General features: G+C 39.9%; 2 protein-coding genes across 5 annotated transcripts in view; both read left to right on the top strand.

The window, feature by feature from the left end:
* septin6 (septin 6) overlaps positions 1-6,205 on the top strand; it is a 57,180-nt gene extending 50,975 nt beyond the window's left edge. For 2 of the 4 annotated variants that reach the window (XM_062963982.1, XM_062963980.1), the window contains one exon: positions 3,563-6,205. Coding sequence is in view for 2 of the 4 variants with exons in the window: in XM_062963980.1 (XP_062820050.1) it covers positions 3,563-3,572 (10 nt within the window). In the remaining 2 variants the exon portion in view is untranslated. Of the gene's footprint in view, positions 1-14 lie in introns of all 4 variants that reach the window. The other 2 variants (XM_062963978.1, XM_062963984.1) reach the window with 1 other exon arrangement.
* Positions 6,206-9,959: 3,754 nt separating this feature from the next.
* On the top strand, positions 9,960-18,080 carry nkrf (NFKB repressing factor). The gene is made up of 3 exons (XM_062963971.1): positions 9,960-10,217; positions 14,043-14,182; positions 15,679-18,080. Exons 1-3 carry the CDS (start codon positions 10,048-10,050, stop codon positions 17,655-17,657), a joined length of 2,289 nt encoding a protein of 762 aa, XP_062820041.1. The 5' UTR covers positions 9,960-10,047; the 3' UTR covers positions 17,658-18,080.
* The last annotated feature ends 411 nt before the right edge of the window (positions 18,081-18,491 follow it).

The raw sequence follows: 18,491 nt of genomic DNA, 5'->3' as shown, positions 1-18,491 counted from the left end.
TTTCCTTTTTGCAGCAACCCATGGCTGTGTACTGACTAAATTGGACCTTCTCTTAGTACGCTTCCAGCCATGATGCTTCTGAGATAATACATTACAATGACTATATATATATATGTGAAATTATTGTATAGTGGTGCCTATGTTTGCCATGGATAAAGAACAGTATGGATGCTGTGAAGATGTTTAGGATGCCGACAAATGGGTTGCTCGCCTGCAAAACAACTAACCTTTTCTTTTTTGGAGCGGAGAGATAAAATGCTGCAGTTGTTTGCTTTTTTGGGGAGAAATTTGGAAAATAAATCCAATCCAAGGTGATTAAACCCAGCACAGGTTCATAGAATATTCTATGATTCTAGGACGCTTCTTGTTGGTCAAAAGATTTGCCATCTGGAATATCTTGCAATGTTTCCCCTGGTCCAAGTGGCTCTCTTGGGCACCTAATTTTGTACGATATTTTTGGGAACTGTGTCTTATTTTTGTCCATGCCTATTGCAAAATAACATAACGCAATATATTGTATATATCCCACCTTTGTTACGACAATCCTGCAGGTCATTTTGTCCGAGTCTACATGGCCATATGCGGTCTGGAACTGCACTATATGGCAAGTGTAGACGGTATAAAAGTTAGTTAAACTGCATTATATTGTTCGGCACAATTTGTGCCCTCCAGGTCTTTTGGACTTCAGCTCCCACAATTCCTGATCTATCTGCTTATATACGCAATGGTTCGGATAGTTACTGTATATACTCGAATATAAGCCGAGATAACTAATTTTACCATTAAAAAAACTAGGAAAACTTATTGACTCGAGTATAAGCCGAGGGTGGGAAATGCAGCAGCAGCTAATGGTAAATTTCAAAATAAAAATAGATACCAATAAAATTACATCTATCTCTATATATCTATATATGTGTGTATGCATTTCCCCTGTAGTATTTCCAAGCCCTATATATCTATATTCATATATATCTAGCTAGACATCTCTCTATATATAATTATATCTGCATAGGATTTGCAAAGACTTACAAACATGTGAGGCAAAAAATCATATATAAAATAATGTATACACCTAGATACAGATATACAGGTACATTGAAATCTCTAGATAGCTATATGTTTATAGGATTTGCAAAGACTTGCAAACATATGAGGGGGAAATTCATATATAAAATAATGTATACACCTAGATGCAGATATATAGGTATATGGAAATCTCTAGATATCTATATGTTTAAAGACTTGCAAACATATGAGGTGAAAATTCATATATAAAATAATGTATACACCTAGATGCAGATATACAGGTACATGGAAATCTCTAGATATCTATATGTTTATAGGAGTTGCAAAGACTTGCAAGCATATGAGGGGAAATTTCATATATAAAATTAATATATAGTGATACAAATATTTAGGTACATAGGGATTGCAAAGGCTTGCAAGGGGAAGTGCCTACATATCTGTAGCAGAGATTTAACAAATATTTCAGGGGGAAATGCTTTCATAAGATTAATACATTCTTCCTGACTTGCAAGGGCTTATTTTCCTTTTCAAAACATTTCCTTGGTTAAGAGCGAGAGAGGCTTTGGAAATAGATACCAATAAAATTACATCTATCTCTATATATCTATATATGTGTGTGTGCATTTCCCCTGTAGTATTTCCAAGCCCTATATATCTATATCCATATATATCTAGCTAGACATCTCTCTCTATAAAATTATATCTGCATAGGACTTGCAAACATGTGAGGCAAAAAATCATATATAAAATAATGTATACACACAGATGCAGATATACAGGTACATGGATATATATGAATATAGATATATAGGGCTTGGAAATACTGATAAGGGAGGAGAGAAATATATCACGTATTGCAAGCAATGGCCTCGGCTTATCTTCGAGTATGTATGGTATCTGTCTTGGGAAATGGCTGGAGGGATCTACAGATAACCAAGCCAGGCATCTTCCAGGATCAAAAGAGAATAGGATTTCCTTCCAAACAAATCAATTCTTTGCATTTTCCTCCATGCCTTCTCCGTCGTATGCTCTGAGTGTCTGCACTAATCTGGAAAACAACCAATCCAAGGAACTGTGTGTGTTGTCAATGTGCTTTTGCAAGTCTCGTTATTCTACGACAATGTGCTTGACATTCAAAGGCTTATCGTGTGTGGTTTTCTCCAGGCAAACAAGCCCGGATCGGCGCATCATTCTCTCAACTCATTGTAGGATTAGTGAGATTTGACACATTCATCCTGAGATGTGCAGCTTTGGGCACTCTCCGGCCCCTTCTACACTGCCATATAATCCAGATTTTCCACTTTGAACTGGATTATATTATAGTATAAACTGAGGCTGGATCTACACTGCCATATAACCCAAAATATCATCTTTGAACCGGATTATATTGTAGTGTAGACTCTGACTGGGTGTACACTGCCATATAATCTAGAATATCATCTTTGAACCGGATTATATTGTAGTGTAGACTCTGACTGGGTGTACACTGCCATATAATCTAGAATATCAACTTTGAACCGGATTATATTGTAGTGTAGACAGACTGGATCTACACTGCCATATAACACAGAATATCATCTGTGAACCGGAGTATATTGTAGTGTAGACTGGATGTACACTGCCATATAATCCAGAATATCTGCTTTATACTGGATTGTATTGTAGTGCAGACTCAGACTGGATCTACACTGCCATATAATCTGGATTATCTGCTTTGAACTGGACTATATTGTAATGTAGACTCAGGCCCCTTCAATGCTGCCTTTTGAATCCAGATTATCTGCTTTGAACTGGATTATATTGTAGTATAGACTCAGGCTGGATCTACACTGCCATATAATCCAGATTATCTGCTTTATACTGGATTGTAGTGTAGACTCAGAATGAGTGTAAACTGCCAAATAATCCAGAATATCTGCTTTGAACCAGATTATATTGTAGTGTAGACTCGGGCCGGATGTACACTTCCATATAATCTGGATTATCTGCTTTGAACCGGATTATATTGTAGTGTAGACCCGGGCCGGATGTACACTTCCATATAATCCAGATTATCGAATCAGACAATCCAGACTCTCTGCTTTGAACTGGATTACGTGAGTCTACACTGCCCTATAATCCAGTTCAGAGCAGATAATCTGGAGTGTATAAGAGTGTATATAAGGAACCTTATATAATCCAGTTCACAGCAAATAATCTGGATTTGATGTGACTGTGTAGAAAGGGCCGTTCAGAGGAGATAATCTGGATTTGATATGACAGTGTCGAAGGGGCCTCTCATAATCCAGTTCAAATCTGGATTGTATGGCAGTGTAGATCCATTTTGGAACTAAAGTGGTGTCAAAACTGCATTAATTCTACCAAGTAGACGCCCCTTTCGCTCACGCCTTGGGAGCTTGTTTCCTGCTTATTTCGCCCTCTCCCTTTGCATTGAATGTCCCATCGTCCCCTTTTGCTCTGCTTTCTAATTGTTTCTCTCTCTCTTTCTCACTCTCTCTCCTTTTCTTCTTCTTTCTTTCTTTCTTTCTTTCTTTAGCTTTTTCTAATCTGTCTCGGCCTGCCTGCCTGCGCCTGCTGCAATGTCAGAGGGAGAAGATTTGCCACTTGAGGAAGCATTCAAGGCTTAGGGATTTCCTACCAGGTTCGGGAAAGAGGGAGGGGGAAAAAACGAGAAAAAAAAGAGAGAGAGAGGAATAAATCCGTAAGTCTTAAAAAGATAAATAACCTTGAAAGACATGGTCTGGTTTGTGCTGTTTTTATTATTGATTTCCCCGGCCCTGCATGGAGTGTCGTTTCGTCGTTCCTTCCTTACACACAACAAGAGTTTTACGCAACGAGAAGATTGGAAAAGCAGACAATTCGGGAAGATAAATAAATAGCAAACGTCGTATTGAAGACGGCGGAGGGAATCTCACCGTGTGTGGACCAATAGTAATAATAATAATAATAATAATAATAATAATAATAATAATAATAATAATAATAATAATAATACATCTCACAGTCCTAGACACTTGGGAAGTGTTCGACTTGTGATTTTGTGATATGAAAAAAAGGAAAAAAAGGGAAAAGATGTGAGAGGAAAAAAAAAGGAAAATCATCTCAATCGGTTAATATTCTGGATGCAAATCGATCGTCGAACTGGCCCGCCTTGCAGGGCTGTTGTAAGGATGACTACAATGAATACAACTTTTGGGAAGTAGTATATAAACCAGGCCTGGGAAAACTTCAGCCCTCCAAGTGTTTTGGACTACAACTCCCATCAAAACACTTGGAGGGCTGAAGTTTGCCCAGGCCTGATATATAAACATAGTGGTAGCTTTTGGTGATGGATCTGCTTTTGTCCCGAACTCAAAAGGTGTCTACACTACCCTGTAATCCAGTTTGAGAATCTGGATCATATTGACCACATTATGTTGACCATACAATGCAGTTTGAACTGCATTATGTTGACCATACAATACAGTCTGAACTGTATTATATTAACCATACAAAACATTGACCTGCATTATATTGACCAATACAATTTGGAATGCTTTATATTGACCATACAATACAGTCTGAACTGCATTGTATTAACCATATGATAGTCTGAACTGCATTATATTGACCATGCTATGCAGTCTGAATTGCATTACATTGGACTATACGATACAGTCTGAACTATATTATATTAACCATACAAAACACTGACCTGCATAATATTGATCAATACAATTTGGACTGCATTATATTGACCATACAGTGTAGTTTGGATTGCATTATATTGACCCAAACAATACAGTCTGAACTGCATTGCATTGACCATATGATAGTCTGAACTGCATTATATTGACCATATGATACAGTCTGAACTGCATTATATTTATCATATGATATAGTCTGAACTGCATTATATTTATCATACAATACAGTCTGAAGTGTGTTGTATTGACTATACAATTCAATCTGAACTTCATTATATTGGCCATACAAATGTAGTTTGAACTGCATTATATTGTCTATACAATACAGTCCAAACTGCATTATATTTACCATATGATATAGTCTGAACTGCATTGTGATATAGTCTGAACTGCATTATATTGATCATACAATACAGTCTGAAATGTGTTGTATTGACCATACAATCCAATCTGAACTTCATTATATTGGCAATAAAATTGTAGTTTGAACCGCATTATATTGTCCATACAATACAGTCTGAACTTCATTATATTGTCCATACAATACAGTCTGAACTGCATTGTGATATAGTCTGAACTGCATTATATTGATCATACAATACAGTCTGAAGTGTGTTGTATTGACTTCACAATGCAATCTGAACTTCATTATATTGTCCATACAATACAGTCTGAACCGCATTATATTGTCCATACAATACAGTCTGAACTGCATTATATTTACCATATGATATAGTCTCAACTGCATTGTGATATAGTCTGAACTATACTATATTGATCATACAATATAGTCTTAAGTGTGTTGTATTGACCATACAATGCAATCTGAATTTTATTATATTGACCATATGGTGTAGTTTGGACTGCATTATATTGACCATACAATACAGTCTGCACTAGATTATAATGCAGTTTGGACCGCATTATATTATAGTTCAAACTGCATCACATGCCAGTATAGATCCAGCCTAAGTGTGCGTCTACATTGTACTATTAATCCAGTTTGAAACTTGAACTCCGTGCTCATGGCTCAAGGCTATGGAATCATGGGAGTTGTAGTTTTCCATGGGCCTTCTTGCCTATTATTCCATATAGCACTGATTCATGGCCTTTAAAGCATTGCCAAAACTGAGTTAATTCTGCAGTGTAGACGGTGGCACCCAAAGGCAGCGTTTTCTATCAAAACTCGTCAAGTATTTGGTCCTTTTGTTTACTTCCTTTTGTTTACTTCCTTCAGTGCATGGTGGGGGGTCTCTTTCCCAGCAAATGTTATTTACCTGTCTCTTCTTTTTTAAAAAAAATACTAAATAAAAACAGTGGTTTGTTTGTTTGTTTCTCTCTCTCTCGGTTTTGTTTCTTTATAAACAAGAACTTGTGCTTGATTGACAGCCGCACTCGGTCTCTATTTACACAACCAGCACTGTCGAGCCCCGTACCTTTCTAATGTTGTTGATTTTCAATAAAAAAAACAATAATAACCCTCCCAAAAACGACTGTGGTGTTGTCTGATTATTATTATCATTATCATCATTATTATTATTATCGGATATCCTATATGTGGAGTGACTTCGATCATTTTGAGGGAAGTGTGAATGTTGCAATTGGCCAGCTTGATTAGCATTGAATGGCCTTGCAGCTTCAAAGACTGGCTGCTTCCTGAGTTCTTTCTCCCACCCTGGACATCATTGCACACACACACACACACACACATATATATATATATATAAATATATAAATATAAATGTGTGTGTGTGTGTGTGTGTGTGTGTGTGTGTGTGTATATATATATATATATATATATATATATATATATATACACACACACACACACACACACACACACACATACACCCACTTGCCTTGTTTCCAACAGACCTCACAACCTCTGAGGATGCCTGCCATAGATGTGGGCAAAATGTCAGGAGAGAATGCTGCTGGAACAAGGCCAGACGGCCCAGAAAACTCACAGCAACCCAATTATTAAATATTATTATGTTGAACTACAGTAGAGTCTCACTTATCCAACATAAACGGGCCAGCAGAACGTTGGATAAGTGAATATGTTGGATAATAAGGAGAGATTAAGAAAAAGCCTATTAAACATCAAAATAGGTTACGATTTTACAAATTAAGCACCAAAACATCATGTTATACAACAAATTTGACAGAAAAAAGTAGTTCATTACACAGTAATGCTATGTAGTAATGACTGTATTTACTAATTTAGCACCAAAATATCACAATGCATTGAAAACATTGACTACAAAAATGTGTTGGATAATCCAGAATGTTGGATAAGTGAGACTCTGCTGTACATTATTATACCACAATATACTATCAGTATATAATAGTATTAGTATTATATAATATATTGTACTATATCGTAACTTGTAGTATATATAATATATTATATTACAACATTCATGTTATATTATTATTATTATTATTATTATTATTATTATTATTATTATTATTACTATCTGGTTTAATTTGGATTATATTGCAGTGTAGATCTAGCTTGATAGTGCTCTCTGCCATCCGAGGGTTTGTAGTTTGGCAAAGTACCAACACTAGCAGAGGGGGCTAAAGGTCTTGCAAAACTACAGCTCCCATAGCATTAAGACAAGGCAGTTCAGAGATAAACGTTTATGATCTCAGGTACAGAATGGATCAAAAGGCTGCGTCTACATTGTAGAGTTAGCGCAGTTTGATCCCGCTTTAAGCGTGCTCTTCTGCCTTTGAGGTGCGCCCCCTGTAGGGCGAGAAGCTCAAGCGTGCCGCACCAGGCGGCTCTTTTCCGCGCATGCGCACATTACTCTCTCCCCGCCTGCTGTCATCCTCTCGGCCGTATACTGCGCATGCGCAGAAGACCCTCTATCAAGGAACCTCTGCTGCGCATGCGCGTTTGGAGCATTTTTCTCGGGAACATAGGCGATCTCTACATGCCTGGCCTTACAATAAGAATAGGAGATCTATTCTTAATGTAAGGCCAGGCATAATGGGATCTCCCTATTTGTCCCGGGGCCATGAATGGGCGGCCAGGACTGGGATGGGCGGAGTTACGAGCTCTGAGTCAGGGCTGAGCTTCTATCCCTGTCCTGGACACAGGGGGCGGGGCTAGAGGAGGGGGCGGGGCCTCTTCCCAAGTGCCTGATGGGGCTGAACCTCTATGCCCTGCCCCGTGTTCTAATAAGCGCCTCAAGGGAGGTATATAGAGGCTCAGCCCTATCTCGGGCTCTTGAGAAGAGGCCCGCCCCTAAGTCCCAAAAGGCCTCTCAGGAGAGGTATAGAGGCTCAGCCCTGTCTCAGGCTCTTGGAAGGAGGCCCCGCCCCCACCCTAGCCCCGCCCTTTAGTCCGAAAAGGCCTCTCAGGAGAGGTATAGAAGCTCAGCCCTGTCTCAGGCTCTTGGGAAGAAGCCCCGCCCACACCCCTAGCCCCGCCCCTAAGTCCTACAAGGCCTCTCAGGAGAGGTATAGATGCTCAGCCCTGTCTCAGGCTCTTGGGAAGAAGCCCCGCCCACACCCCTAGCCCCGCCCCTAAGTCCCAAAAGGCCTCTCAGGAGAGGTATAGAGGCTCAGCCCTGTCTCAGGCTCTTGGAAGGAGGCCCCGCCCCCACCCTAGCCCCGCCCTTTAGTCCGAAAAGGCCTCTCAGGAGAGGTATAGAAGCTCAGCCCTGTCTCAGGCTCTTGCAGCATTCATACTTGCCTCCAACAAACAAACAAAAAAACCAATCAGAAATATTGTATATTCACAACCTTTAGGAAATAATATCCCCTGATGCCGCAGCGTGTTAAAGCGCTGAGCTGCTGAACTTCTGGACCGAAAGGCCGCAGGTTTGAATTGGGGGAGTGGAGAGAGCCCCCACTGTTAGCCCCAGCTTCTGCCAACCCAGAAGTTCAAAAACATGCAAATGTGAGTGCATCAATAGGTACTGCTCCGGCGGGAAGGTAACGCCGCTCCATGTAGTCATCCCACATGACCTTGGAGGAGTCTACGGACAACGCCGGCTCTTCGGCTTAGAAATGGAGATGAGCACCAACCCCCAGAGTCAGACACGACTGGACTTAATGTCAGGGGAAAACCTTGACCCTTGACCTTAACTACCACCAATTCCTCAATACTTTATTTCCCAGACCACCAGACTTTGCCACAGCAACGCGTGGCCGGGCACAGCTAGTGTATATATATATATATATATATATATATGTATTATTGTATGGCATTATAATATTAGTATCAATATTATATGTAAAATTGTGCTATGCTAATATTTTAGCATTAGATATTACTGTATTGTACTATACCACTATACCGTAATATTATTAGTAATATTACATTTAATATATAATTTTTTTATTTTTTTATTAAACTTATATACCGCTACTCCCAGTTTGGCTTGGAGCGGTTTACAAAAATAGATTAAACAATACACTTGGCTTTAAAATAACAATAAAAACAATAAAAGCAACAATAAAAACAGACATAGTGTAATGTCTAATTAATATTATTATGTTGTATTATTATTAGTATTATATTGTACTAGCTGTGCCTGGCCACGCGTTGCTGTGGCAAAGTGGTGGTAGTATTGGTTGAAAATTGTTGTGTAATTTTTATTTGACTTTATTTGCATTTTTTTATTAATTTTATTGTAAGTTATATTTTTATTTATTATATTTTATTATTTTCTTGTATTATTTTTAGTTATTTTCTGTTATTATAGTATTTTATTGTATTAATTTTTAGTGTTTTTATTATTTTTATTGGGTTGCTAGGAGACCAAGTTGGAGGAGCTTAGCCTTCTAACTGGCAGCAATTGGATAAAAGCAATTATTCCTCTCTCTCTAATTAGGACTATATTTTTCTTTTCTTTTTGTTGTATCAACCTAGAGGCGTGGATGATGGGTTGTGTTGTCAAATTTCGAGATTGGGGGGCCTGTAGTTTTGTTGTTTTGTGGGTCGCCGTGATGCCATCACTCTTTTATATATATAGATAGATGACATTATAATATTAGTATCAATATTATATGTATACGCAATATATTCTATTATTACCATAGCACAATATTAGTAAATGAAAGAGCAATACAATATTTAAAAATAAAAATTTAAAAAAAATAAAATTTAAAAATTAAAAAAAAGAGGAAGACTCACAGCAAGCGAGGAGGTGCGGTTCCTGCGTCGGCCTGCAGGGGCGCTGTGGCGGAAGCGGCGTCCCGGAAGCGGCGTCCCACGTGAGGCGGTGCAACTAACAAGGGCCCGTGAGGAGACGGCCGCGGTTGCCCGCCCGCCCGCCCGTGCACGTGTGAAGGGCGCGGACGCGTGTCAGGGCCCGCCATGGAGCCGGACCTGGAAGCCTGGCGGGAGCCGCAGGAGAGCGAGCGGCTGTGGGCGCTGCGGAGGCGGTTCCTGCTGCGGAACCGGGCCGGCTTCGACGGGGAGGCCGGCCAGAGGAGGCTGCTGGCCCTCTCGCAGGCCTGGGCCAACCACCTCTCCATGGGATGCAGGTCAGAGGCGCCCCGGGACCCCTCAGGCCCTCCAGGGGGTGGGGACTACAACTCCCAGCATTCCTCACAGCCGGCAGGCTGTGAGGAATGCTGGGAGTTGTAGTCCCCACCCCCTGGAGGGCCCAAGCTGGCCCTGCCCCTTCCTATTGATATCCCACTCTCCTCATATTCATTTATTTATTTACAGTATTTATATTCCACTTTCTTATTGATTATTTACAGTATTTATATTCCACTCTCATATTTATTTATTATTTATTTACAGTATTTATATTCCACTTTCCTAATATTTATTTATTTATTTACAGTATTTATATTCCACTTTCTTATTGATTATTTACAGTATTTATATTCCACTCTCCTCATATTCATTTATTTATTTACAGTATTTATATTCCACTTTCTTATTGATTATGTACAGTATTTATATTCCACTCTCCTCATATTTATTTATTTATTTACAGTATTTATATTCCACTTTCTTATTGATTATTTACAGTATTTATATTCCACTCTCCTCATATTTATTTATTTATTTACAGTATTTATGTTCCACTTTCTTATTGATTATTTACAGTATTTATATTCCACTCTCCTCATATTTATTTATTTATTTACAGTATTTATATTCCACTTTCTTATTGATTATTTACAGTATTTATATTCCACTTTCCTCATATTTATTTATTTATTTACAGTATTTATGTTCCACTTTCTTATTGATTATTTACAGTATTTATATTCCACTCTCCTCATATTTATTTATTTATTTACAGTATTTATATTCCACTTTCTTATTGATTATTTACAGTATTTATATTCCACTCTCCTAATATTTATTTATTGTTTATTTACAGTATTTATATTCCAATCTCCTCATATTTATTTATTTATTGTTTATTTACAGTATTCAGTTGTATTTTATATTGTGTTTTATTTCCTGTTCTGCTTTTTAGGCACATTGTGCTTTGTATAAGCCTCCCCGAGTCCTTTCGGGGAGATGGTGGCGGGATATAAGAATAAAGTTGTTGTTTTGTTGTTGCTGTTGTTGTTGTTATTATTATTATGGGAATACCTTCCTTATAGAATGGGGTCTATTTCCTAATTGGAGAATGAATACATATTATAGAAACACCTTTCTAATAGAATATATGTGTGTGTGTGTGTGTGTGTGTGTGTGTATTTTGTTGTTGTTATTATTATTAGAGGAATACTTTCATTATAGAAAGAGGTCTATTTCCTAATAGGGGAATGAATATATATGATAGAAACACTTTCCTAATAGAATATATATATATATATATATATATATACACACACACACTTGCTTATTCTTTATAGTATTTATATTTTACTTTCCTAATCTTTATTTATTATTTATTTACAGTATTTATATTTCACTTTCTTATTGTTTATTTACAGTATTTATATTTCACTTTCCTAATCTTTATTTGTTATTTATTTGCAGTATTTATATTCTACTTACCTAATATTTATTTATTGTTTATTTACAGTATTTATATTCCACTCTCCTAATATTTATTTATTGTTCATTTCCCGTACAGTAGAGTCTCACTTATCCAAGCTAAACGGGCTGGCAGAACCTTGGATAAGCGAATATGTTGGATAATAAGGAGGGATTAAGGAAAAGCCTATTAAAAATCAAATTAGATTATGATTTTACAAATTAAGCACCAAAACATCATGTCATACAAAAATTTGACAGAAAAAGTTGTTCAATACGCAGTAATGTTATGTTGTAATCACTGTATTTACGAATTTAGCACCAAAATATCACGATATACTGAAAACATTGACTACAAAAATGCGTTGGATAATCCAGAATGTTGGATAAGCGAGACTCTACTGTATATATATACACACACACACATACATACACACACACTCTGTTTCCTCGAAAATAAGGCATCCCCTGAAAATAAGACCTAAGACCTAGTAGAGGTTTTGCTGAGTTGCTAAATATAAGGCCTCCCCCGAAAGTAAGACCTAGCAAAGTTTTTGTTTGGAAACACCAGAGCATGCAGGATCGGGAAATGTACGTACCATAGATGGTTGTACATGGAAATAATGGTAGTAACATTAAATTCATGATAGGATTCAGTTTGTCTGGTCATGCTGCTTTGTGGTGACAGCTACTGTCCAGAATATAAGAAATGTTCATTTTTTTGTTCAACAATAAATGTCATCCTTTTGACTGAAATTGACAGAAACCAAGCTTGGGACTTTCTACATACAAAGCTTGGATTTCACCTTTGAGTTATATATAATGTATATCTTCTGCTGCACTTGTCTTGCCTAGCACTTTATAGTTGGCCTTGCCCACTCTGAAGCCCTGGTCATTATATCTGGCCCCGCTGACGGAACATTTTGTAACTGTTTTTTCAATTTTTTTGTGGTTGTTTTGAATTGTATGTTCTTGTTTCATGCTTATTATTCTTTATTATGTTTAATTTGTTGTATGGGTTCTTTGCTATGTTGGAAATCGCCCTGAGTCCTCTCGAGAAGATGGGGCGGTATATAAATAAAGTTGTTGTTATTATTACTACTATTATTATTATTGTCCCCTGCTGGGATGGTCAAGACTACATAAACTACTTGGGACATCCATGGAGGAAACCCCAACTTGTACATACACTATTGGCACCTGGGCACCATTGTCTATGAAGCTAGCAATCCATCTATATACAAACTTTATTTACAGTATATACTCGAGTATAAGCTGACCCGAATATAAGCCAAGGCACCTAATGTTTCTACAAAAAACTGGGAAAACATTGACTCCAGTATTGACTCGAGAGTGGTAAATTTCAGAAGTAACAATAGATACCAATAAAATTACATTAATTGAGACATCAGTAGGTTAAATGCTTTTGAATATTTACATAAAGCTCAAATTTAAGATAAGACTGTCCATCTCTATTATTCTCATCTTCTTCAATGTAAATGTGCTTATGTATCCTTTTAATAATAATAGAGTAAAATAATACATGTAATAATAATAATCAATACAGGAAAATAATACATGGAATATTAGAGTAAAAGAATAAATGGAATAATAATAAGATCAGAGTAAAATAATACTTGTATTAATAATAATAAAAATAGAGTAAAATAAATGTAATAGTAGCAACAATAATAGAGAAAAATAATAAATGTAACAATACCAATAATAATAGAGACAAATAATAAATGTACCATATATTCTCGAGTATAAGCTGACCCAAATATAAGCCAACCAGGACCCTCACCCGAGTATAAGCCGAGGGGGGCTTTTTTCAGTCTTTAAAAAAGGGCTGAAAAACTAGGCTTATACTCAAGTATATACAGTATTTATTAGTAGTAGTTGTTGTCATAGTACTATATGTATTTATACCTGCTTTTCTGAAAATGAGGGTGCCTGGAAGACAAGTTTTTCATACAAATAAAATAATTTCATCTTCGTGGTGTCTGAAATTGCACATATGGGTTTACCAGTTTCCAGAAATCCATAAACTCTTTGTCCCTGTCCAAAAGAAACACATGTTTCAAATATGTAGGGAGCTTTCTCACAAGGAGGAGGATCCCATTTTGAGACTGTCACTTCTGACATGTGTAAAATGACAACACAGAATAGTCTACGGCTACTAGCATGGCCCTGTCCCCACGTGTTTACTTACACTTTACTACTTACTTACTATCTCTCTCCATGTAGACCTTCTTCTGACCTGCTGGGCTTCTTAATGAAAAGGAGATAGGCACTTAATTTCTTTATACATGTAACTCAGGGGCGGTCTGTAACTGGACATGTCCTTTGCTCCAATGCAGGTACAGCCCCCAAGTCATGGAGAAAATCCTCCAAATGGCCGAAGGGATTGACGTGGGCGAGATGCCGTCCTTTGAGCTGGTGCCGGGCTCCAAGGACAGAAAGAGGCCGGGTTCTCCGTTGCAGGACACTTCTTCCCGCAGTGAGTATCCGAGGGCCTGCTCTGCCCAATGGCCATTGCTGTGGGGAAAAAGATCTGCACGGAGCTGAGATATCACCTACTTCTCCAGTTCTCTGTGTGACATCTGGCTCATAGGACTTGCAACCTCCTGAGAGAGCGAGGTAGCGCTGAGAACATTGCATTGGACCTTGGAAGAAGGGCATCCTCCTGATCTCCCAAATGTCGTCCCTGGGTTCTGTGCAAATAAATACCACTGCTGCAACACTTGGCAGAGCCTGAGACCCAATTCTCCATTCAGAAATGGGTATTTTCAATGTTAAACAAATCCAAGCGATAGGGCAAGATGGTGAAATGTATTCGAAGGAATTGGCTGCCACTCCTAGAAGTGTTTTTGCCTGTTTGGTAAAACACCAGCCGGTAGGCAGTTAGGAATTGTGGGAGCTGAAGTCCAAAAAACCTGGAGGGAGGGCCGAAGTTGGCCCATGCCTGATATAAATACTCCTCCTAATAATAATTTATTTACTTACTACATTTATATCCTGCCCGTCTCACCCCAAAGGAGACTCAGAGTGGCTTGCAAATTACATGTACATACAATATATTATTAGCATAGCACTCTGTTAGCATTATATATTACTATATTGTACTATAGCACTATACTGTAATATTATTAATATTACATGTAATATATAATATATAATTAATATTATTATATTGTATTATTATTAGTATTTTATTTATTACATTATAATACTATTATCAATATTATATGTATATACAATGTTATATATTATTTATTTATTTATTTAATACATTTATATCCCACCTTTCTCATCCCAAAGGGGATTCAGAGCAGTTTACAAATTAAATTTACATACAATATTATATTATTAGCATAGAACAATATATGTACTGGCAATAAATTACCATATTGTACTGTATCTATATATTGTAATATTATTAATAATATTACATGTAATATATAATATATAATTAATATTATTATATTGTATTATTAGTATTATATTGTATTTCCAAATATTATTAATATTATATGCATATACAATATATTATATATTATTGTAAATTATATTGTATATATGTATACATGCACACGTGTATACATACACACACACACACACATATATATATATACACACACGCGCGCGCACACACACACACACACATATATATATATATATATATATATATATATATATATATATAAAATTAGCAAAGCATGTTACTGGTGGGAGGGGCCTTCAGCTGGAGCAAGGAGACAAGATGGAAACTGTCTTTGCTGTCTAAACTGTCTTTATTGTATACGATTGTATATTATATAAAATATTATATATATATATATATATATATATATATATATATATATATATATAAAATTAGCATAGCATGTTACTGGGGGGAGGGGCCTTCAGCTGACGGCACAGGAGAAAAGTATTATTAATAATAATAGGTGAGAATAAAAGGTTTTAACACAACGTACCGCTTGTGTCCCGCAGGTCTTGAGGCTCCGAGGAAGCAGGCTCCCAAACTACGTGTCCGGCCTCGCTTCGAACCCATCCACTTTGTCGCCAGCAACACCCAAGACAAAGATAAGGACGAGCCTTTGCAAAACCAGACGCAGCCCGCCAGGAAGAACATCACGACCCAGCAAATCCAAAACTACGCTGATCAGGTTTTCAGCAGCTTCAGTACCCAGGACGGGGACTCTCTGCTTCCACGTTCAGTGGGCTTAGGCTATGGGAGCAGCCAGTCAGAAGCCAAGGCCGTTCCCAAAAGCAAAGACACTTCTGATCCAAGTGTTGCTGTGCCTGCGAGTGGGCCATCTGACCTCCCGTCCACCTCTGAAACATTCCCGAAAACAGTGATAAGTGACAAACAGTATTTCATCAACAAACTCGTCGCTGCCGTCCGCAAGAACCTGGCGAGCCCTGAAACTGGCGGCGGGCCGGAGAAGGTTAACTACACTTACCTGTTGACGCGGTCCATCCAGGCCTGCAAGACCAACCCCGAGTATATTTATTGCCCCATGAAAGATATTTCCCCGGCCGATCTCCCCGAGAGCAAAAGGCTCCTCAAAGACGGCTTTGTGTGCGAGGTGAGGTGCCAGGACGTGTACCTGGCCACCGGGTACGCGGGGAGCAAGAACGGGTGCCGGGACCGGGCCACGGAGCTGGCGGTGCTGCTGCTGCTGAAGCCGGTGGAGGTCCGGGCGGCCCAGCGGAAGTTCAAGGGCGCCGCGTGGGAGGACTTGGTGGTATGCGAGCGCGGCAAGGTGCCCCCCGAATTCCCGCCGTCACTCAAGCAGCTGGACGACCCTCCCGCGGCCACGAAAGAGGCCTCCCCCGGGCAGCTCAGCCCCGACCCCTTGCAAGGACCCAGCTCGGGGAAGCACTGGACCGATTTTGTTCTCACCGAGAACGCCAGCGATGCCATCGGGATCCTGAACAACTCGGCCACCTTCAACAGGATGTCGATCAAGTACAAGTACTCGCTGCTGCAGAACCGGCTGTGGCGCTGCGGCGTCTACCTGGAGGACCATTTCCTGGCGCAAGGGTTCGGCACCAAGAAGACCAGCAAGCACGCCGCGGCGGACGAGGCGCTCAAGATCCTCCAGAGGACACAGCCCAACGCCGGAGGCAACAAAGTGGCGCTGGTCCAGAGGGTGGGTGGCAGCAGCGGTGGCGGCGTGTGCGGTCCGGCCAAGAAGAAGGACCTGAAGGACCTTGTGGTCTACGAGAACTCCCTGAACCCCGTGTGCACCCTCAATGACACCGCCCAGTTCAACAAGGTGACGGTGGAGTACATTTTCGAGAGGATGACGGGGCTGCAGTGGAAGTGCAAGGTGCTGCTGGAGGACGAGCTGGTGGCCGAGGCCGTCGACGTGAAGAAGACCGTCAAGCACATGGCGGCCGAGGAGGCCGTCAAGGTCCTGAAGAAGACCCAGCCCACTGTGGTCAACAACCTGAAGAAGGGCGCCGTCGAGGACGTCATCTCGCGGAACGAGATCTGCGGGCGCTCCGCGGGCAACGCCATGAAGCAGCAGATCAAGGAGGACAACATCGGGAACCAGATCCTCCGGAAAATGGGCTGGACGGGCGGCGGCCTGGGCAAAACCGGGGAGGGGATCCGGGAGCCGATCGCCGTGAAGGAGCAGTTCAAGAGGGAGGGCCTCGGGCTGGACGTGGCAAGGGGCGGCTCCAGGATCACCAAGAAGGACATCGAGCAGATTGTCCAGAAGTACGCTTTCTCGGACAGTAACGTCGACCTGACCTTCTCCACGGAGCTCACCAACGACGAGCGCAAGCAGATCCACCAGATCGCCCAGAAATACGGGCTCAAGAGCCGGTCGCACGGCCAGGGCCGAGACCGGTACCTGGTGGTCAGTCGGAAGAGGCGCAGAGAGGACCTGCTGGACCAGCTGAAGCAGGACGGCCAGGTCGGCCACTACGAACTCATCATGCCGCAGGACAAGTGAGGCCGAGCTCACAACCGGACTGGCCTCGGTTTCCCCATTAAACAAAGCGGGCTCTGTGTTCTTGTGTGGAAAGGACAACTGTGGGAGAAAGTGTTACTTGTCATTTAAGAACGTCTGAATCACGAGTCCTGTCCAAACCTCCATAGTGCTGTCTGGATAACATTAGTGCGGTCCCGTTTTATGAATTCTCGTAGGGAAAAGGCCCGTTTCCTCCCCGTTTTACTGGTTTTGTAATTGCAGGAAGGAACGTGCCTGCCCGGAAGAAAGCAGGACCACATTTTATTACGAAGGGAGGACGACCCCCTTGTGTCTTTGTTTTGCCTTTTAAAAAATGAAGTCGAGGCGAGAACGGAAGATGGCACTATGAAGAATACTATATGTAAAGTTGGTATTAATAAAACAAAATAGATTTTTATTTCCGGACATGCAAAGAATGGCACGTTTTCTATTTAAAATGTTGGGTTCTACTTGCCGGGAATGTGTTTTCAGCCTATTTGTTCAAAGTTCTGCTCCCTAACCAACAGCGATAGCAAGCACTGCAGGCTGGTCCTCTGGTGTCTCTGGTCTCCATACATTTGTGAGAAGGGCCTTTTGATGCCATAGTATTTCAGGAAGAGAGAGATCTGTTCCAACTCTGTTATGATCAGAATTGTGCCAAAAAAGCAAGCTTACTTAATGTGTGCAACTCATTTAGGATCCAACATCTGTTTACTATTTGGCATGGAACTTCCATGTCAATAGAACATGCATGTTTCTTGGGTTTCACCTTGAGCTGCTAGGATTGTTTTTCAAAGTAGGAAATGAATAAATAAATAGCACCCTTTTATCTCTATA

This window comes from Anolis carolinensis, unplaced genomic scaffold (genome assembly GCF_035594765.1).
Source record: "Anolis carolinensis isolate JA03-04 unplaced genomic scaffold, rAnoCar3.1.pri scaffold_12, whole genome shotgun sequence".
NCBI classification, from domain to species: Eukaryota; Metazoa; Chordata; class Lepidosauria; order Squamata; family Dactyloidae; genus Anolis; species Anolis carolinensis.
This window is presented reverse-complemented; position numbering and strand designations above follow the sequence as displayed.

What these genes read in the sequence shown, in the direction of transcription:
- nkrf (XM_062963971.1), top strand. Translation starts at nt 10,048, where the DNA reads ATGGAGCCGGACCTGGAAGCCTGGCGGGAGCCGCAGGAGAGCGAGCGG. An exon ending in CACCTCTCCATGGGATGCAG is followed by an intron (nt 10,218 to 14,042) that starts GTCAGAGGCGCC and finishes GCTCCAATGCAG; the next exon opens with GTACAGCCCCCAAGTCATGG. An exon ending in GCAGGACACTTCTTCCCGCA is followed by an intron (nt 14,183 to 15,678) that starts GTGAGTATCCGA and finishes TGTGTCCCGCAG; the next exon opens with GTCTTGAGGCTCCGAGGAAG.